The sequence below is a fragment of the Stigmatopora argus genome, chromosome 7 (genome assembly GCF_051989625.1).
Source record: "Stigmatopora argus isolate UIUO_Sarg chromosome 7, RoL_Sarg_1.0, whole genome shotgun sequence".
Classification (NCBI taxonomy): Eukaryota; Metazoa; Chordata; class Actinopteri; order Syngnathiformes; family Syngnathidae; genus Stigmatopora; species Stigmatopora argus.
In genome coordinates, this window is record NC_135393.1 from 1,221,479 (window position 1) to 1,248,040 (window position 26,562).

The 26,562-nt window shown below is 45.8% G+C and overlaps 1 protein-coding gene across 2 annotated transcripts in view; it reads right to left on the reverse strand.

Annotated features, from left to right (window-relative positions):
• LOC144076966 (lysine-specific demethylase 2A-like) overlaps positions 1–15,744 on the reverse strand; it is a 156,819-nt gene extending 141,075 nt beyond the window's left edge. For both annotated transcript variants that reach the window (XM_077604365.1, XM_077604363.1), the window contains exon 1: positions 15,563–15,744. In XM_077604365.1, coding sequence (XP_077460491.1) covers positions 15,563–15,568 — 6 coding nt within the window. In that variant the 5' untranslated portion in view covers positions 15,569–15,744. The remainder of the gene's footprint in view (positions 1–15,562) is intronic.
• Positions 15,745–26,562: the final 10,818 nt, after the last annotated feature.

Below are 26,562 nucleotides of genomic sequence, written 5' to 3' on the forward strand. Positions count from 1 at the left end.
GGATTGGTGTGGTAAGAATAAATCCACTCGTGTGTGAAACTGCTAGCTTCCTGAAATCTCTATATTGCAGAACGAGCGCGCAAATTGTTGGATGAGTGAAAGTCGGGTAAGGTTACAAATTGGAGTCAGATTATTAACTTAACTTTAATATACTTATAGATTTTAAAACCCAACAATTTTTTGGTGACCCTGACGTCATGCGATTGAGATAGAGCCACAAGAATCTGGGATTCACGTTCACACCAGGTGACGACCTGATAAAGGAGCCACACGCGTCCGACCGTCCTTCCTCTTGGGCCCACAGAGACACAAGGTAAGCAGATTCCTTTTCAAATTCTGCGCATTGGAAATTCTAAATCAGAAGGGGGAGGATGACCGGAACGTCTTAAATGTATAAGGGTGGACAGTAGGGTGTAAAATCTGGGATTTACCTACATAGAGTAGTCCATGGTGGCTTCAAAGTGTAAGTGTGGACATTAGTAGGGTGTAAAATCTGGGATTTACCTACTAAGAGTAGTTCCATTAGTGGGGTGTAAAATCTGGGATTTACCTACTACAATAATGTGGAACTACTCGTGGCTCGATACGGTGTAAAATCTGGGATTTACGTATCAAAGTGGAAGCGGTGTGTGAAAATTAAAATTAAAACTAAAATTGTTCTGCATAAAAAGTGTTTGGGACACGCACGGGTGGATTTCCAGAATGGATGATAAGAAGAGTGAGGGGAGTGTCGGGTCCCTCTCAGGGGGTGGCATTTCGGACGTAGGGATTGAAGTCTGGTCGCAGATTAATGGTCATTACGCTGAGCTGGAAGCACAGTTGATTAGTGGACTAGAAAGTAAGAGAGTAAAAAAGGAGAGAGAACGGTGTCAGAAGGTGTTTCGGAAATTAAAGAAGGATGAGTTGTTTCGGGGAGAACCGGGGACATGGGACATGGTGAAGTTAGCGTGGCAGCTACAGAAGAAGGAAAGTAGAATGTTGTTAAGTATTCGAGATATGAAGGAGGAACAGAAGCAGGTCGGATGGCGACGGCGTAATAAACTTGAGAAGGAAGTAAAGGAAGTGGAGAAAGATAGACGAGGTATTCACCAATTGGCAACTATTGCTACTGCGCTGGCAGTGATAAGAGAGGAAAAGAGGGAGGAAGCGAAGAAAGAGGAGGAAGTGATTAAAAAAGTGGGAGAGAAGACGGGAAGTTTTAGAGGCATTTATCCACAGTTGCCGAGTTTGGGACAGTATGTGGTTGAGCCGCCGCCGTATCAAACGGCGCCAGTGATGGCCCCCGTAGTGACTTTGGGGGAAGAATGGTTTTAGATGTGGAGGATGACGGTTCACGTATGACACCAGCAACCATACAGTTGATTGACCAGGCTGTGAATAATGAGAGAAAGAGAGCGCGCGGAGAGCAGCAGGGGAATGTGGAGTCGCCCGCGCGCACGCCAGGGGCGGCGCCAGCAGGAGAAGGGGACACCACTACTGCAAGGAAGCTGACGAGGGAGGAGGCAGCGCGTAAGTTGGGGGATGGACATAGGGTGCAGAGTGAGGAAAGAGGAATGTTAAAGGAAGTGATGACAGTGACATGGGGCCATGGGCAGACAAAGCCCAGCGACGCGGATCGCCGCGAGGAGCAAGTGGAAAATGATGAGGAAGACGAGGTTGTGTTACGTGAACAGCGGCGGATGCTTGGAGCGTTGAGTGAGGGAGAGAGGCTGGGCGCTAGTGAGGAGAGCATGTCCAGGGCAGAGCGAGCCTATAATACACGTCGTAAAGGGAAAATGATGGCACAGCAGGAGCAGCCGCAGACAATGGCACCCCTAGTGGTGACTCATGCTGGCCGCCAATATGAGCCTTGGGTGCTTCGGGATGTGGCTGCATTGGTGGAGAAGTTGCCCCCCCTGCATAAAGGGGCACGAGCCTGGATTACTAAATTTTTAGCTGCCATGTCAGGACAGGGAGTAGCATTGGGGGATTTCAGACAAGCCATTTTGGGATCATGTTCCCTGATCCAATTACAGAATATTGAGGGGGCAGCTGGCACCCTCCTGCTGGGGAGAGAGACGCCCCTGGCGGAGATCGCGGAGGCGTTGTTCCGGGAGTTGAGGGCGGCTTTTCCCTCCCCAGTGGATGGGGTTCCAACAATTTTTAATTATGTAAGAGAGGTGCCTCCCGAGCAACATTATGCTCAGGCATTGGAGCTGTGGATTGAGACCACAGGTAAACACCCAGGCAACTACCCTGAAGCTGAGATGATGTTCAGGACGGCGATGCTGAACGGCCTCCCAAATGAGGTGCAAACAATTATGAGAATTGATCCGGACATTTTGGTCTGTCCGGAACCGAGATTCAAGAGGCATTTGATACACCATTGCCGCATCTACATGGAAAAAGCAAATAAAGATCAAAAGGAAACTGACGCTCTGGCGACTAGTTTGGTTAAACTACAGTTGGCAAAGTTGCATGGTGAGGCAAAACAAGACAAGAGTAAACAAAAACAGATGTATCAGACGCCAGTGGGGGCTGGACGGGGCCGAGGCCAAGAGTTCTGTGGTGAATACAGAGGGCGTGGTCGTGGCGCCCCCTCTGGGCGGGGGCGGAATGGGTTCGCCCTAGGGACTTGCTACAACTGCGGGTCCTATGATCACTGGGCAAGAGACTGTCATGGCACCCCACCACCACCAGGGGCGGAGCAGCAGAACCAGCAAGCAAGGCCACCACATCAAAGGGGACCGCAGCAGCCCCGCCCGTGGCCACAGCCAAATCCACAGGGGCAGTATTACCAAGCTGACCCGTGGTACGGCCCGGACGAACAGGGGGGCCTGGGAAGCTCGGGAAGCACTGGCCAGGCAGAGCCAATGCTTCGGTTGACAGTGGCGGACACTCCGGTCCAGATGTTGGTGGACACTGGAGCAACACATTCATCGATCAACATGCCACTGCCAAAAACAGCGTTGTCGAAACGAGTTACAACGTTGGTCGGCTTCTCGGGACGTCCTCAGACTCTGCCCTTTACTCGCCCATTGAAAACGGAAATCACAAACACCGGACAGAAACTATATCATTCATATGTTCATGCAATGGACACACCCATCAACTTGATGGGCAGAGACATGTTGTCAGCATTGAGAGCTCAGATATTGTGCGGCGAGGAAGGACTCACAGTGACATTTCCTGACGGACAGGTGTTGGGATGCTCCCAGCCTGTGACGCATCGGGGTCAGTGGTTGATGGCACCACTCCCCACAGTACCGGAAACAGCACGAATCTACTGGGCAAGATTGAATCCTGAGACTCCGTCTGGGGGAGGTGTCTACTCCGCGTACCTTTTGTGGAAACCATGGATCCAGGCATTGGCACCGTACCACCCCCCAGTGGATCAATTGCATTGCACTCTATATTATGATAGGGAATCAGATGATATATATAGAGATGCGTTTGGAGAAATTGAGGGAGATAATTGGACATTACAATCACCATGCATCTTTGTGGGCCCCGAAGGGGTAGCAGCATATGTACAGTTGTCGCCAGAGCAAGAGCAATGGTATCGAATGAGTGAGGAAGGTTTGCCTCACGTGTCGTTGGCTGTGTCACCAGGCCATGAGCCCCGCCAATTGGGGCCCATGGTGAAACGATTAACACAACAACATGACTGGATGATGACTGATATTCCAGATGTGTGGCATTCGACCGCAACCAAAAGTTACAAAATAATGGCAAAAATGGTAGATGAGTCAGACCTTGAATTGGTCTTCCTGGACCGCCATCATGGGCGGGAACAGACGGACCATGAGTCTGCACAGGCGATGCTGGATCAAATGCCACAGACCTTGTGGTCACAGGGTCCATATGATGTTGGTTTTTGTCATACGGTTCAGCCGATCCAATTGGAAGTTGATTGCTCCAGTCCGGTCCGCCGTCCTCAATATCGATGGCCAAAGGAAGCAGACAAAGGAATGGAGGACACAGTGGCAGGATTGTGGGATGCGGGGGTGTTGGAGACGTCGGCGTCCTCTTGGAACACACCTCTGAGGCCGGTCCAGAAGGCTGATGGGGTGACATGGAGAATGGCCCACGATTTGAGGCCAGTGAATGACATAACTATAACTCCAGTTTTGTCAGTCCCTGACCCCCATCGCATCCTGTCCTCCCTGAGCCCTCAGAAACGGTGGTATACAGTAATTGATTTGGCGAATGCATATTTCTGTTTACCACTGGCTGAGTCAATACGACACGTGTTTGCATTTTCCTACAAAGGGGTGAAATTGCAGTACAAACGACTCCCACAGGGCTTCAAAAATTCGCCGGGAATCTTTAATCAGGTATTGAAGGACTTGTTATTTTCATGTGAACTACCCCAAGGCTCAGTGCTCCTGCAGTATGTGGACGATCTCCTCATTGCAGCCGAGACATCCAACCAGTGCGTGAAAGCCACACAAGCAGTGCTGTTGAAGCTTGCTGTCCAGGGTTTCAAAGTGTCTAGGAAAAAGTTACAGTGCTGTCGTAAGTCGGTGATTTTTCTGGGGCGTGTCATTACACCAGCCGGTTTGGCTATGTCCCCGGATCACCGCAGTTCCATCTTGCGACACCCACGTCCAGAGACAGTGCAAGACATGTTGTCTTTCTTGGGATTGTGTGGCTACAGCAGAGCCTACATCCCATGTTTTGTGGATAAAACAGCAGGCTTGCGGGCCCTGGTCAAACAACAAGGGGTCAGAAATTTGAAGGCCACATTGCAGTGGACCCCTGAGGATGATGCATTGTTTGTGCAACTAATTCAGGAATTAGCATCAGCAGCAGCTTTGGCTACCCCAGATTACACCAAGGTGTTTCATTTAGATGTGGCCATTAGTGAGAAGACAGTGAATGCGGCATTGTACCAAAGACGGGACAAACAGGGCAGTGTTATTGTATTGTAGTGTGCCATTAGACGGAATTGAACAGAAACAAGCAGACTGCGTTAGGTACGCATCGGGCCTGGCAAAGGTCCTACAGAAAACGGCTCATATGATCATGGGGTATCCTGTCCAGGTGCTAACAGACCATGCGGTGTCAGCTTTTATCGCATCGGCAGCATTTACATTGACACCCCTAAGACAAACACGGATGATGAAAACATTGACGGCACCAAACGTTACGTATGTGCATGATGGCGTGAACATGGCTGACCACCTCCTGGAAGGGGCACATGAGTGTGCTCTGAAAGTACAAAAAGATCAAAAAGTCCGTGAGGACTTGTATGCGGAACCATTGGAAGGAGGACGGGTTATGTTCACGGATGGGTGTTGTTGGCGTGCCAAGGAGGGGACACTCCACGCGGCAGCGGCAGTGGTGGAGTGGACAGGCTCTTCTTTCCTCCCGGTGACATCTCAGAAGTTGACAATAAAACCCTCCGCCCAGGCGGCTGAGGTGTTGGCTCTGGTGTTGGCCTTGGAACAGTGTCCAGGACAGAAATTGACTATATATACTGATTCGGCGTATGCAGCGTGTGCTGCCCTGATTGACCTAAAGGGGTGGCTCAACAATGGCTGGCTAACAGCGAAAGGCAAAGAAATTGCGCATAAAACTTTAATGGAGCGATTGTATGAAGCAATTAAGGGTCCCCACCAATTGGCAATTGTAAAGGTCCCGGGACACTCAAAGGCCAACACCATGATGGCAAAGGGTAATGAGAGGGCGGATGCTCTCGCGAAAGAAGTAGCTGGGTACACCCCTCAGGGCGAGATGATGTTAGCAACCACGGCTGTGGTCTGGGACGGGGAACCCCCGGATCTTCCAGTGGCACCCGCAATTACACTGGAGGACATTATGGGCGCACAAGGTAAGTCGTCGCCGGAACAAAAATCTATGTGGATCGCATCAAAGGCGGTCAGGCGATCGGATGGTCTTTGGGTGGGACCCAGAGGCCAGCCGGTCCTCCCTGAAGGACAACTCATGACATCGGTGTTGACTGAGGCCCATACAGTGGCGCATGTGGGGCCTCAGCCAATGCTTCCAAAACTTCGTCAGTGGTGGCATCCGAGGTTGCGGGAGGTGGTCTGGCAGTTTGTGGCGGATTGTGAATTATGTCAAACATTTAATGCACGACCGACATTGAAACCCAGGCCAGGAACATTCTCCCCTGTGGCCTGGCCTGGAGTAGAAATTGTAATTGACTTCACGGACATGATTGACAGGGTCAACGGGAAGCGGTTCCTTCTGGTCATGGTGGATTCTTATTCACGCTGGCCGGAGGCGTATCCGTGTGCAAGGGAAGACACCGCCTCAGTCATTAAAGCATTGGTGAATCATTATATTCCGACACATGGTTTTCCTGCGTTAATCAGATCGGATAATGGGACACATTTTAACAACAAAGCAATGGCTAAAGTGGAGGCGTTGTTGGGGCTGAAACATCGCTTTGGGTGTGTGTATCACCCCCAGAGTCAAGGCAAAGTTGAGAGATATAACAGAAATTTGAAAGAAAAAATGGCTAAGATCATGGCTCAAACAAAAATGACGTGGTTGCAAGCTTTGCCCCTAGCCCTGTTGGTCGTCCGCCAAACTGTTCACAGAATCACAGGTTTTGCGCCATTCGAACAGTTAACTGGTCGCCTAATGCCGGGGCCCGCCTCCACCTTGGTCCTGCCAGCTGACGTACCGACACCTGATTTATCACACGCTGAATACTGGAAGTACCTTCATTCACTTGTATCCAGTGTGTCTACGCAGGTCACAAACAAGGCGGTTGCAGATTCATCACCAGCAGTAGTGAAGTCGGACATCACTCCGTACGTCTACCTCCGGGTGCTTTCCCGGAAGTGGACTGAACCTCGCTGGAAAGGACCGTTTAGAGTTCTGGCTAGAACTTCACACGCAGTTCAATTGGAAACTAAAGGACAAAAGTGGTACCATTACTCACAGTTGCGCCCGGCCCCAGACTTTGTGCCCGCCAATGGTGAGCTTAAAGGTTGACCGCCCGGACGGGCAGGTCAAGAGAGGGAATATGACGATGGCAAGAATTGGATCAAAGTCGGACTCGAAAGTGTCTGGACAAAGACGACGACAATGCAAATGTTTAACGTTATTAACTATTTTACTGGCTGGCTTGTGTTTTGTGTGGACTATGTTGATGGTGCAGGATGACAGACGGAATGGAGTGAAAGGAGAACGAGTGATGGTGTATCATGCCGGGAATGGAACGGTATGGTATGAAGCAGAGCGAGATGGTGGTAAGACGCTGACACAGACACAACAATTACTGCTAAATCTGAAGTGTAAACAATCGACACAGGTGAACGTTTGGGTGACAATTTTGAACTGGACTCAACAATGGCTTGATTTGTTAGATAAATTGGACAATTATAAAACACGGTACCAGGACCCACAGGAGCCAAGGAGGAGAAGAGAGGTAAAGTCAGAAAATGAGTGGGAGAAAAAGGGCTACCAGCCTTGGATAATAGGCTGGGCATACAATAATTCGGTGAGAGTAACAGTGGCTCCTAAAACAACTACCCAAGTAGATATACCAATAAAGGCACTGAGAGGGTTTCGGGGAGCGTGGTATACATCAGTGATGGCTGACATGTCAGAAGTAACTGGAGACATGTTCCCGGGTCATTGGTGGTATATAACAGGACACGTGACAATGTGGGGATGGGATTCCATGGTTACCACACAGGCGGGTGATTATTGGGCACCATCAAAGAATAATATTGCTAAGTATTTCCATAATAAGATTTTCCTAAGAAAAGAAGGGGAGATATTGAAATTGACAATTGCAATGGGCAATAATTCAATTGCGCCACCACAACAAGAGGTGTTAGTGCTAAACACATCATGTTGGGGGTTTAAGTTGTGGGCATATTCATCTGGAAAAGATCCATATTTTCCAATTATCATTTGTGAGAATGGGACTATGACAAAAGGGGAAACACCAGCGTTAAATAATTATACACGTCAAACGGGTACCACAGCCAGAACAATGACGACAGTGGATGACTGGTTTATGATTCACACAGGTATCTCTATGGTTACGAATAATTGGCTCCTAATGGCTGAACAGGCCGCTCACAACACTAACGAGAATTGTTTGGTATGTTTAGGTGCAAGACCAGTTTTGAAGATCATGGCAGCAACTGCTGTATCCAAAAAATGTCTCTTTGGTTTCCTATATAACAAGACTATGCAAGGAGAGTGCAGCCAATTGGACTCGGCCTTTCCACTGACAGATATGGAAAAGGGAAAGCCCATTTTTGACACCCATGTTGCACAACAAAATTTCACCTGCCTAAATTTAAATGGGACTGGCCCTGGGATTGGAAATATCCAGGAGTCATGGTGTAATGAAAATGTGTCTTTGCCAGCAGGAATCCCTCTCGCTCGTGCGGATGTTTGGCTGTGGTGTGGAGCAAAAGTTTTGTATGATAGGCTACCCTCCAATGCCTCAGGTAAGTGCGCCCTAGTAACACTGATCATGCCAATTAGTGTAACAGCATTAGACATGGCCGGAATAAATTGGGAAGGCGTTGGACGATGGGGAAGAATCCCCTTCCTTGTGAGGAAGAAAAGGGACATGCAAGAATGGCTAAAGGCAGGAGACCCCACGTATATGGATGCAATTGGAGTTCCGAGAGGGGTCCCTGATGAATACAAATTGGTGAATCAAGTGACGGCAGGATGAGAGAGTATTTTCCTGTTTGTTACTGTAAACAAAAATGTGGACCGAATTAATTATGTCCACTACAATGTCCAACTATTGGCGAACTTCACCACCTCGGCACTCCAGGCAGTGCATGAGCAATTAGCAGCCACGTCTCTTATGGCATTTCAAAATAGAATGGGTTTAGATATGGTGTTAGCTGAGAGAGGAGGAGTATGTGGCATTTTTGGAGATCAGTGCTGTACTCTGATTCCCAACAATACGTCTCCTGACGGGCGTCTGACTAAGGCATTGGAGGGTCTGCGCACGCTCAGTAACAAAATGAAAGAGCACTCAGGTGTGGACACCAGTTGGTACTCTGACTGGCTAAACGGCTTTGGCAAATATAAAAGCTTGATTGCATCAATGTTGGTTTCTATCGCTGTGTTTACCGCTATTATGGTGTTATGCGGATGTGGCTGTATTCCATGTATCAGATCATTAACTATCAGGACAATTGAACGCACGTTGGGGCCACGCCCTCCGGGTGGCCAGTACATGATGATCCCTCAGAAGGACCCCCAGGAGACAGCTATCGCCCTCCGGGAGTTCAGGATGTGAGTATGGGGGAGGTAGTCTCAAGGATCTGAGGCTGAGTATTAATTTTTTACTGATTTTTACTAGAGTAGTAATTTTGTACTAATTTTTTACTAGAATGAAATCTTATACTGATTTTTAGTTTTCTACTGATTTTTTAATTGTTTACTGAGTTTAGCTTATGGTCATTGATTTTAGCTCGTGTCTAACAATAAAACAAGGTATTTGAGTGATGACCTCAGTCGTCCGAGGTCATGAGAGGGAATGAAGGAATATTAAGGGTTAACGCTTAAAAGAGAGTTCATTATATCTCCCTGCCTGGCCTTTGGAATGCGAAGGTTATTTGGACAGGATGTGGGAGTAGGACTCAATAGATTGCAGATGTGTGGGGGGTTGAACTGTGTGCAGGTACCAGTTGCTGAAAATGGAAAGATACAGCTGGGAGGAACCGCAGTAAAATCTTCAAGAAGGAAAGACCAATGAGCAAGCTAGGGATAACTGCATTTTACACATAACCAATCGTATAGTGCCAGGATGCCTTTGTGTTGTGTCATTTGCATATTGTGTAGCATAACTAAGTTCCCGGGCAACCCAGAGGAAGAACTACGTCGACTGGTGTCAAATAAGACGTATAGAGTGTATTGAGAGGGACCTGGGCCCCGGGTGTGTGTATTTGGATTGGTGTGGTAAGAATAAATCCACTCGTGTGTGAAACTGCTAGCTTCCTGAACTCTCTATATTGCAGAACGAGCGCGCAAATTGTTGGATGAGTGAAAGTCGGGTAAGGTTACAAATTGGAGTCAGATTATTAACTTAACTTTAATATACTTATAGATTTTAAAACCCAACATCCCACAGACAATGACAATACGAGCAGGACTTAAAGTATCTTCAAGAAGCTTCTCTATGTTTTGGAGGAGGATGCAGAAACATGAAAACAGCTGCGGCGGCCACAACACCTGCTGCCATTCGAGATGTTCTGCTGTGACGGGAGCTGGTGGACATTCAAGCGCAAGTGAAGAAGCCGCACGAGTCTGTCGTGTTCTATGCTGATTTACGGATGCTTGGACACTATCACGACAGATGGAGGAGCCTCGAACCAACATCCTATGTGGTTCCTAGCTGTAACTGTACACAGGAACTGGCCAACAGCTGACAGAGCAAAGATGGGCCTGACCTGAAAGGTGGTGTTGTTTGGGTTTTCTAGGATGAAAATCCTGACCGATTTCACTTGCCTTTTGATTCCTTTAATCTAGTCGTATACTTAAAAACACAATTTTAGTGAAGCTGAAGGATTTGGTTTAGCTTTCTAATGTGTAACAATGATTAAGTTCTGTTATGATTATTATTAATCAATTCAGACAAAGTAGCATTTTTTTATGATTTGATGGTCCTATACATAGTTACATTTTATATTCCTGAGTTGAACTGTATTTGATTCAGGTGACGATCTCTGATCACCAGATTCATTCATACTGGCCTCTCATTGGCGGTCTCACAACAACCCTCCATTTTCTTTAACTCATTGTCTGCTTAAACTTATTTATGCTTGGGGAAGCTGTGGCCGAGTGCCACGACCTGAACCGCAGCCTTTGATGGGCGAAATTGTGTCGCGGGGGCAGGCGATGGGCCGTGTGGTCATTAATACGGACATTGACGAGTTAGTTGGTCGATGTGCACCAAAACTGATTTTTGAGTAAATGCAACACTCGGCAATACACGAGGAACTCAACGAGAAAGCAGCCGAGAAGAAAGCAGCCATCACTGCAACAGCGCAAATCAGAAGAAAAAAGAACGGGAGAATTGAACTTTCCGACTTCGTGGAAAAACATCCTGAACGAACTCTCAACGGAGCATGAGTAAACGCAACTGTCGGCAATACACAAGGAGTTCAACGAGAAGGCAGCCGAGGAGGAAGCAGCCATCACTGCAACAGCGCAAATCAGAAGAAAAAACAGGGGAGAAACGAACTTTCCGACTTCGTAGAAAAACATCCTGAATGAACTCTCAACGGAGCATGAGTAAACGCAACCGTCGGCAATACACGAGGAGTTCAACGAGAAGGCAGCCGAGGAGGAAGCAGCCACCATTGCAACAGCACAAATCATTAAAAAAAACGGAGAAGCAAACTTTCGACTTCATGGAAAAAACATCCTGAAAAAGTGTTCACGAGTCGTGCCCACTTTGACGACGTTTGTCTTGTGCATTTTAGAAACATTATTAAAAGTCGTCAAAGGCAATCGACTTTGTAGTTTTTTCAAAACGTTCGTCAACCAGTACTGCAGAAGCAGGTAAGAACCAGTAGTGACTTATAAATTGGGTGTAAAATTACATTTCAAAGAAATCATAAAACCTTAATGCTTGTTGTTGTTTGAATTCTTAATGCTGTGTTTATTAAATGCGTGTTCATGTTTGTGTGCATGTTGCATCCTGGTAGCTTTCTCTTGTTCCACTGCGTTTTAACACGGGTTTGTTTATATACCATATTTTCACACCTATAGGGCACACTAAAATTTTCTCTAAAATTGTCAATGCGCCCAATTGGTCGGTACACCGTCTGTGCACTAAATTCAATTTTTGTATGGCCCTGACCGCTTGAGTGACTGGTTTTATTTCTTGCTGGCACGATATTTATTGCAATCAACCCAGCGGACGTTCACCCTAAAAATAGTCTCTCCGCGCATTCCAAGCATTACGGTAAGTCCATTCAAAACATTCCAGGGGAGTGGCAAGGCACAACACAATACGGGTGTGAACGCTTGCAAAATGGACTGAAGCCATGGATCGAACACTATTTAACAGCTTTGCTAACGGATTGCTAACGGGTGGCCAACATAGTAATTCTGGCAGGCAGCGTCGCTTAGTTACGTGACGATTTGGAATGAATTGTCAATGCCAATATAACAGCGAGAAGAATCAAAGGCTTGGGAGTGATGCATGTCGCGAGTTACAATGGATTGTGGATGACTGGGCTCAAGTGTCAGCCAGCACTGTTGTTTGAGCTTTCGTCAAAGCTGGAATCAAGTTCCCGGAATACACAACTCTGACTGACAGTGGAGCCTAGCATGTTGAACGCCGAGCTCTTTATATCAGAGTGTACCTTTTAGCTTAATAAAGCATTATAGAACTTAGTTTTGCTTGTGCGGTCTTTAAAAAATCACGCTAGCAGCTAGCATAACATACGCTATCGGATAGCATAACATACGCTAGCGGCTAGCATAAGATAGGAACGTTAGCGGCTGGCATAACATACGCTAGCCTAGTGTCATGCTAGCGTCTTTTCTGAAGAAGCGCGAAATGTATTGACAAAACAAAAAACTGAAAATAAACCCGCAAATGAGACTGCGCCCTATCAGACGGTGCGTTTTATAAGTGTGAAAATACGGTACTTGTTATTCCTTGTGACATTAATAAATACTTTTATGATAATTTTCTCTCATATTTGTCTTTCTCACATCTTTCTTACAAAATTGGGACATGTTGACCAATTTTAAAGGGTTTAGTTGGTAGATGTGTGAGGACTGTGGAACAAATTTGAGAATTTACATATAAAATACACCTACTTACGAAATTTTCAACTTACGAAAAAAGTTCTGGAACCAATTAATTGTGTAAGTAGAGGTATGACTACACGTACACATACATATACAGATTCATTTATGCCGCAATGGTGTGCTAAGCCTTCAGCATATGAAGCAACGTCATTTTTTCGGTCACCGTCATCAGGTCTCATTTTTTTCCTGGGCGCATTGGATGCCTGGAATTACTTCTAATTGGATTTAATCATGTACCTTTGTGATAATACGTTCGAGCACTTTTGAAAGAATAATACAAATACAGATAATTTAATACAAAATGGGAGTTTGACAGGGACAGTAATTGGTTTGATGTGCGGCAAATTCCTAACCATCCTGAGCGAGTGTTGTTGAGCGAACAGGTTAAGAATGCCTGTGATGTTTGTGTCGGAGGCTTGCCTAAAGAAGAATGTGAGAGTATGAGAGAACGATTGACGGAATGGATGTATAAGTGTTCTGGGGGCGGCTGGTTTCCCCCTATGTTTTCAACTGCATGTTTAGTGACATTGATGAAAGAAACAGAAATGGCTTGTGTTAGGAGAGCGGAAGCTTTTGGATTAGAAGTGGAAAAAACTAACAGGTTGTCTACAAGAGGTAAAAGAGTGAGAGATAATGCGAAGAAAGTTGTGGAAATGAAAGCGAATGTGAGAATGATGGTTAAGGGATGTGCGTTGAAGTTGTCTCGTGTCGCAGTTAAAGAAGATAGTGTTGGTCTGGTGCCATCGCCACCCGATTTGACCTTCTCGCCGCCTCCTTACTCGAAGGAGAAACGGTTTTCAGCGGTATCTCCACTTAACCCATTTATGCCGTCATCCTACCCTATCATGTCAGAAAATCTTGAATGAAATTCATGCTCCGGTGCTATGTGGGATAATGCTTTTAATGTCTTCGGCAAATACAAAGCCTTGATAACTATGGCCATTATCTCCACTGCTATTTTTTCTGCTCTTCTAATTTTGTGTGGTTGTTGTTGTATTCCTTGTATCCGATCACTATGTCAGCGTTTAATTACTACCACCATTGAGAAAAAGGATATTAATGATCCTCCACCCTATATGATGGCCGAATTGCTTCCCCTTACTAGTCCCATGCACCATATGCCATCTTCTCCAGATGATGATACCGCTGGTGTCTTTCTTTAATTTGATTTCGGGTCTTGGACTCCTTTGAGTCCGGAAGGGGGATTGAAATGGGTCTCATATTGAAACGTGTATTTTGAAGTGGGTCTCATATTGAAATGTGTATTTTGCCCATTTCTAGTCATGACTCCATGAGTCTCAAGCTTCTGCTTAGTAGAGCTCTGTCATGCAGCCAGATGTGTCCTTGAAGACTTGCAACATTGTCATTATCTTCTATTTGATGGTTCATAACAAATTGCTTACTGTATGAAGTAGGGGAAAATCCCATGCCTGTTCGGATTCGGTACCACCCTCTTGAGAGAATAAAGATGAAATTAAGTTGTCTGTCTCGGCGCATTTGTGAACGACAGCCTTGCCCGTGGTTCACCTGTGCCCAGAATATTATGTAATACAAGCTTCAAAGTCACTGTTCATCGCCTCCAGCCTGCATTTGGACAACCAACATCTTCCACATCCGAAATTAATCGAACCCGAGAAGGAAGACAGAGTGCTCTTCCTTCACCATTCTACAGTGAAATATGACTTGTTCGGCACTGAGTGCTGCCCAATGCAGCACCAAAGAAGCGGAGCCATGAATTCCGCCATTTTTTTATTCCCCAGTCTTCCGCTTGCGTGTTTCAGCGTGAATTTTTACATCTTTATGAACGTTTTAGAGATGCCAGTGAGTCTGAAACTCTCACTTGGTTGGGCTTTTGCCTGAGAAAAGCGCAATTTGTGGAGAAGCAATACCAATTTCGTCATACACAGCTGGGTATGATGAGAATTAGGCTTTTGTCTAGTCAATGATGATGACAAGCCTATGTCTGGATTTAATTTTTTTTATTTTTTATTACTTTATTTTAAATAATTGATACAAAAAAACTGCAGTGTACTGAAGCCACGAAGTGGTGAAGGGTCACAGTCTAGCACTGTATCTGCTGGAGCCCATCTCAGTTGACCTCGGGTGCCAGCCAGGGGACACCCTGAATTTGTGGCCAGCCAGTCACAGTGCACAAGGAGAATGACAACCATGCACGCTCGCGCTCGCATTCACACGTAGGGGCAATTTAGAATGTTCAACCAGCCTAGCATGCATATTTTTGGGATGTGGGAGGAAAACGGAGTACCTGGAGAAAACCCACGCTAGCCTGGGGAGATAAACAAAACTCCACACAGTGAGGACCGCCCTGGGATCGAACCTCCACCCCAGAACTGTGCTAACCACTGGTCCGACTGTGATGCTCTTTGAATTATAAAAATAAATAAGATACGAACTGTAATGAAAGTGTTAGCATATTTTCTTTCTTAGACTGACTTGTGTATTTTTAAAATTCCCAAGTTTTCATTTTTCAAGAAAACAAAATTCATTCTGCATGAATTATTCCAGGAAGCTAATTTTGGGACAATTGGAAGGGAATGGTCTCCACACCATCAGAAAATTAGGCAAAAGAAGGAAATAGAACATTCATATATTATAAGCAAAATGCAATTTTTCGCAGGCATAAATCCACCCAGCTAAATCAAGGAAACTTTGAAATCATTCATTTCGGCACCCCGTGATCTTTCTAAAGCATCTAACGAGAAAACGCCCAGACTTCTCATTTAGATTGTGCTAAAAAGCACAAGCAATGAATAATGTAACGTTGAGATATTCTTACCCCCATAGTCCCTCGAGTTAAGATCGTTATTGTTTCTCCTTCTGACTTTTTGTCGTCTTCTTGTTCTAAAAACAACCACTCACTTACGTTTAAGGCGGATTCGCCGCCTGTGTCTGAAAACAATTCATGTCACCGCAGATCGGGATACGGTAGGTACCCGATCTGCTCGGGGTGCCTTTTGGGCTTGGGGGGCCTGCGTCTTCTGATGCCGTCACCACGCTCTGAATGCATTGTAAAAACTAACTGTCCATGTTGGTCACAACAACACTTGGATTGAAAAAGCAAACAAATGCAAATAAAGCACAATACAATAAAAAGGGTTAGGACTCAGAGACTGTCAAAAACAAGGGGAAAAATACATTTTAAAAAGCTTTAGAGATGGACACTGGTGGGAGTTGAGAGAGTGATAGAAAGATGTGTGCACACGTTAATTAGTTTTATGTAAAATTGTTGAATATTATATCTGCGTGAGATGAAACACTGGCACACTTTTAAACAGGCATCTTATAGGCGAACATTTCGACTCTTCGGCCAATCATATAGCGAGGATCGTCGTCCTGTAGCGCAGGCCCCAGCCACGCGTACAGACACCGGATCGGAATCAGGACGTTTCTGCTAACGCGCATGCGCGGGAATTGCGTCACTTCCTCGAGAGCGCCGACGGCATTTACATTTATTCTACGCATTTTAAATATGGTGGCCCGGCAGTGAGTGTTTAGCGCAGCACAGAAGATGCTGGTGTTGTTCGGCTCGACCTACGTGTGTGAACAGACCTTCAGCATCATGAACATAGGCAGCCACAGATCCAAGTTAACAGACAACACCTCAGATTCATTCTGAGAATCGCCACAACAAAACTAAATCCAGACTTTGATGCGCTGGCTAAAAAAGGAGACCAACAACACTGTTTCCATTAAAATTGAAAGTGTCTCCGTGACGCGCACGTTCTCCAATTAAATAGTGCGCGATGATCAAATATAATTCCACTCCACAGAGTGACTTGGTGCCACTGTTTCACCCATGCACTCATCCTTGTTGTCTTTTGGCACTGGGGACACAAATTGAATAGAAGAAGCATGTCAAGTACATCTGCATCTCCTATTGTTTTTGAAAAAAGACAGCCAGGAGGAGAGGAATGGTGATAGCCTGAAGGATAACAGAACTTTCCGTGCTTTAAAATAGAAATGGTTACTAATAAAGAAGGCACATTTTATTTATTCGATTTTCAGTGTTTTAAGACTCATTCCAAAATCAGATATCGTATCTCTTTTCCCCACTTCCGTGACGAAGTTGGCGTGGTTTTCTGCAGGTGGTGATTTTTTGCTGCTCTATCGGCGTCCCTCCAGCACTTCAACTAGTTTCCTCAGGAACTGGTCATGGTGGCATCTATAGCGCCCCTGAGAAGGTGGAGTCTTGAATCCTGACAAGATATGCTGGAGGCTAGCGTTGGGAGCGTTGCAAAATGTGCAGCATACCTCATTCCCGAACAATTGATGGAAGTTATGAGGACAGGTAAGCGTGTCGTAAGTTGCGCGAATGAGGAAGCTGATCCTTGCCTTTGGGATCTTCGACAGGTCGGACACAGATGTTTCAGTTGACAACTCCCTCCCAGGTTGTCCAGCTTCCTTGTCGGCCCTGCGACACGGCCTTCATCTTATAGCGCTTTTCCTACATCCTTGTCACCACCGCCACCACAATTTCCTTCCTTTCCTTATGGTTAGCCTTGGACCAGAATCATGCCGCTTGTCCCCATCCTAGCCCTGCTCTTCCTGCCTGGAGCCTCCCCCTGATCTCCTGATGATGCAGTCTATTGACGGCTTGGTCAACCTCAGCCTGGGCGTTCCATCTCCGGCCAGTGGGAACCTTAAAGTTGGTGTTCCTTCCTGAATGGTCAGTGGACTCTTAGCTCAAGACCCAGCCTAGACTTCTCTTGCCTTTAGCCCAGACTGATAGACTGCAGTGGCAGTTGCAGTGTAATCCTTCCAAAGAGGACGGTTCTGGGAAGTCACCCTGGTAGACCTATTCACTTTCTGATGAATGAGTTGGCTTTTCCATCCATCTTGCTCATGGTGGATGAGGAGAACTTGCTCATTTTAGGGCCACATTACCCACCTGTAGAGTGTGAACTGATAGTACCAGACCTTGAACTTTACAGGGAGTTGGCTCTGGTCAACCCTTGCCAGGCCATCAGGAAGTTGTTTCATGATGGTCCTCTCCATCTGTTTATCAGACAGCTCTGCAGTGTACTGCCTCCCAAGACTTTTGATGGGTTGCTCAGAGGGGGATTCTTTCTCTCCTGACGACAAAACTGGTGTTGTCGTTTCTGACTCGTCTTATGAGTGACAGACTATGGGATTTGGAGGGTTTCATCTTCTTCCTGGGTGGCCCGGTGGCGCGACTGGGTAGCGCATCGGCCTCACAGCTCTGGCGTCCTGGGTTCAAATCCAGGTCATGTCCACCTGTGTGGAGTTTGCATGTTCTCCCCGGGCGTGCGTGGGTTTCCTCTGGGTACTCTGCTTTCCTCCCACATTCCAAAAACATGCATGGTAGGCTGATTGGAGACTCTAAATTGCCCCTAGGTATGGGTGTGAGTGTGCATGGTTGTCCATCTCCTTGTGCCCTGCGATCGGCTGGCCACCGATTCAGGGTGTCCCCTGCGTCTGGCCCGGAGTCAGCTGGGATAGGTTCCAGCACCCCCCGTGACCCTATTGAGGATAAAGCAGTTCATAAAATGAGATGAGATGATCTTCATCCTGGCCTATGACGTCAACTCTTCCATCCTCTTCAGCAGTCGGGATGTGTATGCTGCTGTCTGAAGGAGGCTGGTGACGTCGTCCATGTAGCTCCTCAGTCCAGATGGTAATTTGATTCTTCCAACCATTTGTCTTGCTCCAATGAGGATTACCTCAAAGGGGGCCACAAAGAGGATTGTAGATATGGCGTACCCCAATGCAATTCCCACTTCCTGCTGCTGCCACCCAGTTGTAAATTCCTGGAGGACAAAGCACATCTGCAGGTCGCTGAAGTAAAATGCTACCAGTATCTTCATGCAGTGAGGCATATGGAAGAACTCCAAGGCATAACTGATCAGCAGGTGTGGGACAGATCCATACGCATTGGCGAGGTCGGGCCAAAGGACGTGGAGGTCGGTCTTCTCCCACTTGGCCTTCTGGATCTGGTATCAGATCATGGCAGAATGCTCCACACACCCTGGAAAGCCTGGGATTCCTGCTTTTTGGCAGTTGTTATCAATGTGGCCCTTCTCTAGAAGGTAGGTCATCCATCAAGTTAGGCAATTTAACATTTTATGATAGCCTGGAAAAGAGGACCAGCTCTCTTGTTCTGTTGAGGCGTTGAAGCGCAGCTGTCTTCTCCAAATGCCTTCCAAATCTTTTGAATGCTGCGCCCCCATTTATTCAGAAAGAATAGATGTGTCCATTACAGAGAAATAATGTGTGTATGTGCAAAGCCTACATAGTAGACCGTGTGGCTTTCATTTTACAGTCTCAGTCTTTTAGGCATAAACAATCTTCAAATCATAACATTTGCCGGAATCACCTCCTCGATCCAAGAAAGACTCCCAGAATGTTGATCTCCCTTCTCCAGCCTCTCAGGAGTTGTTGGAAGTCACCCAGAGTCTGTTGTCCTCATAAAAAGTTCATAGCAAGTGAAAGGATACTGTATGTGTACTTCAGCTGTATTAAAACACCCATTTATGGTAGCAAATGTATGATAACACAGATAAATGATACATATGATGATATCAAACTCAACATCATCCTTCTGGCTAACACCGAGAAGATCTTCCCCTCTACGTTCAGCAGGGTGATGCTTCTGAATTGGCCTATTTCTTTGGAGTTCGCTTCCAGCTCTAATACCTTGGGGCAGTTTTTATGTTTTTATATAACTTGTAAGTGACTCCATTGGGTCCGGTGCTGATGAAGACCTTGCCTTCTTCACCGCTTGCCTAACTTCGCTGAGCTTAGGGACATGAGGTTAAAATCAGCCATGGGTGGTGAGGGCCAGGGTATGTACCCTGGTGTTCCTTGTGGGACATCTCTTAGTTGGTCGCTGTACCTTTTGACGTGCTGCTCCAATAGGTCCCTGGTGGTCCCAAGCTTTCTGGACTTCTCCTCCAGCGGGTGTGCTTGAAGGGGTCCTTGTAGTAGCTGGCTCGCTCTATCTGCTTCCGTTTGCCACGCTTGCGGATGCGTTCAGCTCTGCGGAGCCTGAATAGTCTTTGCCTGACCTCTCCCCACAGGACTTTCAGGCCCTCGCTCTCTGGCATTACTCCAGTTCTTGCGGAGTTGTCGGCGTCTTTGCACAAGCTGGGCGATCTCCTCTTCCCTCCTCCCCCTTTCTCTTGGGGTGGTCTTCTGCTTGAAGGTAATTTCACCGAACCTGTCTCTGCAGGTCTGGTATATAACATCCCCAAACATTTTAAACTTGGCTTTGACACCTCCTTGCAACCTTTCCTCCAGGGTCTTGATTAGGTCTGTGTCCAAAGAGCGCCATGTCTCTGCTTCGTTTGACTTTGGCCATTTGATCTTATTCCTTCTTCCTGGTTTCTTGGTCTCTGCTTGTGGGTCTTTCTGTGTGAGATGGTTTGGGCTATGTCTTGGTGTTCGCGTAGGGGCTCAGCCTCCACTGAGGGGCTTTCTTCCCTGCGCCTTCCCAGCTTTCAGCAACATTGGGTCCTTTGCCACTATAGTTTTCTACCTGGCTCTTGGTCCCCCTTGTCTCACCCGCTGCCGTGGTGCAAGGTCGGCCTCTCTGATCACACTTTGCCTTACCCTGGTGGATTCATGGTCTCCTGTACATCGTCACCTTTTCCTATCCGCAAGCACACTTTCAGAGGATCTAAAGTAGATGATAATTATTAGTCGCTACTGGTTCTTACATGTTTGGATTTAAGTTGCCCTTCTGCAGTACTTGTTGACAGACGTTTTGAGAAAAATCGATCTTAAGACAATTGCCTTTGATTACTTTTAATAACGTTTCTAAAATGAAGACAAACATCGTCAAAGTGGGCGATCGCACGACTCAAACACTTTCAGGATGTTTTTTCCACGAAGTCGGAAAGTTTGTAAAATTTCTCCCGTTTTTTAATTTTTTTTATTTGTGCTGTTGAAATGGTGGCTGCTTCTTCCCCAGTCACCTTCTCGTTGAATTCCTCGTGTATTGCCGAGCGTTGCATTAACTACTGCTCCTTTGAGAGTTCGTTTTGGTGCCCCTTGACCAATTCGGCAACGTCCTTCTTACTGACTACTGGCCACATCGCCTGCCCCGTGACACAATTTCGCCCACCACAGGCTGTGGTTCAGGTTGAGGCTCGACTGTGAGTTCGTCGAAGGCACTAAGTGGCCACAGCTTCCTCCAAGAAAAACTTCAAGCCCACAACAATGAGCAGCGGTGAAAAAAACATTAGAGACTCTTGAAACATGGAGAGGGTTTGTCGACTATGAGTTCTTCGAAGGCACTCGGCCACAGCTTTTTCCAAGCATATGTTTAAGCAGACAACAGGGGTTAGAGAAACATGGAGGGTTGTTGTGAGACAGCCAACGATAGCCCAGTAGAGTGTAAGGAAATTGTCAAGCAAGAAGCAGTGCATCCGCGAAATTTTCAAAATAAGATAATGGTTATAGGAAATGTATTGACATTTTCGTGACTTGGATATTTTTTTCATATCTTGAGGCACTCATTTGCATCTCAAAAGGTTTCATAACCTGAAAATTGGATACCGATGTAGAGGCATTCATAAGTAGTTGGTTGTTTGGATCAGCAATTTAATAATAATAATAATTGGACATAGGCCCTGTCGTCATTATCACAACACAAGCCTACTTGTCATCACACGCAGAAACTGCGTGTGACGAAATTGATGGTGCTTCTCCATAAGCTACGTTTAATCGGCAAAAGACCTAATAAGTGTAAGTTACGGACTTGTAATTTGTCATTCCGCTGTTGAGGATACAGGTCGCTTACCTCTCGCTTACCTCTCACTGTCTTCCACTTACCTTTCCTCAGTCAGCTAGTAGGAGGCAGATCACCAACCAAACATCTGTTCATATACCGCAGAGGGGAATGTGTGTTATGTTAGCGCGAGTTTAGATTTCTGATGGATGTGGGGAAAAAACTGTCCTTAAGCCTATTTGTCCGTGCTTTGTGGGACCTATAGCGTCTGCCAGAGGGCAGCAGCTGGAACAGATTGTGACCAGGGTGGTAAGGGTCCCCTATGATGTTCTTGGCTCTGCTGAGGTAACGAGGGCTGGCAATGTCTTCAAGTGAGGGCAGAGAGCAGCCGACAATCCTCTGGGCAGTGTTAATCACTTTCTGCATGGCCTTTTTGTCTGCCGCCGTGCTTCCAGCATACCACACTGTGATGCCGTACGCCAGGATGCTCTCTACAGTGGTTCTATAGAAGGTTCTCAGAAGATTGGTGCCCAAGTTGTTCTTCCTAAGTACCCTGAGGAAATGGAGTCGTGTCTGAGCCTTCTTCACCACTGCCGTGGTGTTTGTAGACCATGAGAGCTTGTCCGTGACGTGGACCCCCAGTAATTTCAATTAAACACATCATATAGCAGACAAACAGGGACATTTGAATGAGGACAAAATAAGTTTATACAATTTACAGAAACTGTGCAATCATTACTTAAACAAAAGTAGGCAGGTGCATACATTTGGGCAGCCCAACAGAAAAATTATATCAATATTTAGTAGCTCCTCCTTTTGCTGTAATAACAGCCTTTAAACGCTTACTATAGCTTCTATTGAGGGTCTGAATAATGGTTGAAGATATTTTTGACCACTCTTTTTTACAAAACATCTCTAGTTAAGTCAGGTTTGCTGGTTTTCCAAGCATGGACAGCCCGCTTTAAATCATACCACAGATTTTCAATAATAATCAGGTGTGGAGACTGAGAATGCCATTTCAGGACGATGTACATGTTCCTCTGCATGATTGCCTTAGTAGAATTTGAGCAGTGTTTAGCGTCCTTGTCTTGTTGAAGAATCCAGCGCCGGCACAACTTCAACTTTGTCACGCATTTTAGAACATTGTTCGTAAGGATCAGCTGATACTGACTGGAATCCATGTGCCCATCAACTTTATCAAGACTGCCAGTACCTGCACTGGCCACATAGCCCCAAAGCATAATGAAAACACCTCTAAATTTTACTGTTGGTAGCAGGTGTCAGTCTTGAAATTTTGGGTTCTTCGTCCGCCATGCATACTGCACCGCCCCTTGGTATTTCAAAATAACTTAATTTTAGTTTCATCAGCCCACAGCATTATATTCCAAAATGAAACTGGCTCGTCCAAATGTGCTCTACCATACGTCAAGTGACTCCATGGCATGTCCGCAGAAAAGGCTTCTGCCGCAGAACTCTCCCCAATAGCATCTTCTTGTGCAAAGTAAGCTGAATAGTTGAATGATGCAAAGTGACACCATCTGTTGCAAGACCATGTTGTAGGGGTTAGGAGCTGGTCTGTGGATTGAGTTTGACTGTTCTCACCATCCGTCGTTTGTACTCATCTAACATTTTTCTGCCAAAACCATGTCAGCAAACATTAATCATGTCATGCGTCGTCTCTTTGTTAAAGTTAAGAAATATGATTTCCACAGCTCTGGCTTCTGTGTGATGACTTGTTATTGTTTTTCCATTGCTTTCTCTGTGGGTTCTTATGTTCATTTCCCTACTCTTGTTTGTCCCTCCTGTCTTGCCGTTGCTCTCGCACAGCTGCGCGTCATTAGAATTAGTTCCTGTTGTGTATTTAAACCCCACTGATTGTTAAGTCATTTGTCGGATCGACTGCTTTATTTGCCTTGCCATGTGTCTACCTTACCTCATTCCTCGATTCCCCGTGTTCCCTAGACGGGTTTGTTTTCCATTATTTTTCGCCAAGTCCTTTGTTACTTTCCTTGCCTCCTGCCTAAGTTATTAAATTTTTCGACTGAGCACCACTTCTCTCGTCCTCGCCTGTTTCCCTGCGATTGGGTCCTATTCCTCGTGTCCTCACCACAACGTCTTGCCAAATACGTAACACAATCTGACAAGCTATACTTAAATGTTACAAAATTATTTTATTACATAATTTAGGGCGAATAAAATTTGCATTGATCACGATTGGAAATTTGATGCATTTTGTGTATTGTTAGCATTGGCTTTTGACCTCATACCCAGAATGCCGTGTGCTTGTTTTCTGTTCTGGAGGATATAAAGATAAATGTAGAACAAAGAAAACGGATAGTCTTAGTGTGTTCAGACACACCAGCAAGGCTTTTAATGAAAGAAGCACAGACACGTGACTCCAGTGTGTGTGTGTGTGTGTGTGTTTATGTATGTATGTATGTATGTATGTATGTATGTATGTATGTGTGTACAGTAATACACAGTAATGCACGTGTGCTCCAACATACGAGCTATTTGAGATACGAGTAAAATTCCGAGCAAATATTTACCTTGAGATACGAGACACATTTTGAGATACGAGCATTTGAGACAGCCAGGTGGCCAGGCCGCGAGAGGCTACTTTATGATTTCACCGCACTGTCTCTCTCGTGCAACAATCGCTATGTTGCTTTTTTCCCGTGTTTTCTTTTGCATTACTCAGTGCAGAATTAAGGGAAACACAATGGATCCAAAGCAAGCCGGTGCAATGAAGGGTACTGCGAAGAAAAGGCGTATGATGACAATCGATATTGAGCACGAAATAATCGAAAAAAGTGAGTAGTGTCCGCGTGACTGAGCTGGCTCGCCAATGCGTATGGAGAAGCAGGAAGTTCGCCGAAAGCCACAGTGGAACGCATTTACCTCTTTGCCTTGGTTATTTCACAAGAAGGTTTAAATTTAGTGTAACGTTAGATTAAAACTTTTTTTTAAGTTTGTGTGTATAGGAATCTAAGTTCATTTCAGTTAAATTTAAAGTTTATGTTACATTCCGAGCGCATCCGTCAAGTGACTCTCTCTCTCTCCCTCTCTCTCCCTCTCTCTCTCTCTCCCTCTCTCTCCCTCTCTGTCTCCCTCTCTCTCCCCTCTCTCTCCCCCTCTCTCTCCCCCCCTCTCCCCCCCTCCCTCTCCCTATCCCCCTCCCTCCCTCTCCCTCCCTCCCTCTCCCTCCCTCCCTCCCTAACACACATTGGTTTGTACTGAAAAAAACATTTAATAAAATGGAGAGAATATATACAGTACTGTATACATACATTAGAGAGAGAGATTTACTAGAAACTGGCCGAAAGAAGCTATCTAATGACGATTGCAGTTTTCTTTTTTTCATCATAAATGATGCGCTAGCACTGTATGGCATCATTCGATTGATTTGCAAACTTTGTGCAACGTTCAATATTTGGGTCCTGCTGCTCGATCTTTCTGTTTATAAATGGTACTGAGTTGTATGCCCGTGAAACGCTCACCACTCTCACGCGCATCAAGCTTCGTTATTATTGCCACTCGTTTCAAATGAAATGGCTTGCCTCTTCCTTGCAACTCCCTCAATAGAAGCCTTTAGCTTTTTACCAACCATATTCAATATTGGATGCATGAGATATTTAATGATACAAATGAAAAAGGTTCTTTGCACACTGGACATACATTCACGCACTTCCGCATTGCAACGAAGAAGAAGGTAGATGCTGGGTGAGCTGAGCTCTCACAGCGCCAGGCGTCGGTATTAGCGGCGGAAAGAAGTACTACTCCGAAAAAGGCGCGAAATACAAAATTGGACTTGCGAACATTTTTGGACTTATACGCAATTTGCAGACATGTTCGTATGTACCGTTGTTCGTAAGTTGAATGTTCGTAAGTAGGGGAGCGTCTGTATAGCCATATTTTACTCACCAAAAATCCTTTTTACCTGTACACAAAATCCATCCTCCTTTCTTTCCTCCTTCTTTTCTATCGCCATCGAAGCTAAAGCTGGAAGTCGAGCCTGTCCTGTCGTATTTCTGGCATAAGTTTTTATTAAATTTAGTGCTGAAAATGTTCGTTCCCGGTTGTGACAGGCTTGCTTGCTTCAGAGTTGTCCAACCTTTCTTAATGATGTCCAGCTTTTCTTGAAAAGTCCGTCTTGAAAATGGCTTTGACTGTATATCTACAAACAAATCAATTTCTTCTCCTCCTTCAGCCATTGCTAAATCAACACAACAATATATTTGCTTGTGCAGCTCGCTCCAGATACAGTTTGGTAGCTCTGGCTAGTCCACTCTATCACTAGCCAATCATAGTTGGTGAAAGCGATGACTTATCCTTACACCTGTGAGAAGGCCTTGGTGTCGCCAACTCGAAATCTGATTGGTTAAAGCAACAATTTTATCGACACTTGTTTTATGCAGAGCCTGCAGAACTGATTGTGAAGGCCTCAAGGAATCTGGAAGCAGCGCAACCAGGGGAAAAACAATGAAAGGAAGCTGACAGACAATTTGGAATTCAGTATTCATGGACAAAATATAATTGACATCAGTCTGTGATTCAGATATATTTTTAGGCCTTGCAGGCCCTGACCGTCCACCACTGCTATAAACTAACAAATAGGGGAAAAGTACAAAAAATAAAAGCAGGGCAGCCTGCTAGCACAAGTGGTTAGCGTGTCGGCCTAACAGCTCTGGGGTCCAGGGTTCGAATCCGGGTCGGTCCACCTTTGTGGAGTTTGCATGTTGCGTGGGGTTCCTCCGGGTACTCCGGTTTCCACATTCCAAAAACATCCATGGTAGGCTGATTGGACATTCTACATTGTCCCTAGGCATAGGTGTGAGTGTGCATTGTTGTCCGTCTCTTTGTGCCCAGTTGGCCACCGATTCAGGGTGTCCCCCGCCTCTGGCCCGGACTCAGCTGGGATAGGCTCCAGCTCCCCCCGCGAACTTGATGAGGATAAAACGGTTCAGAAAATTAGCTGAGATGAGAAAAATAAAAGCAATTAAAACCGACTAAGCTGGGCTCTTCCATTGTCTTCAATAGTTACATTAGCATCAATTAACATTCAGAAACAAATTATTAATGTTATG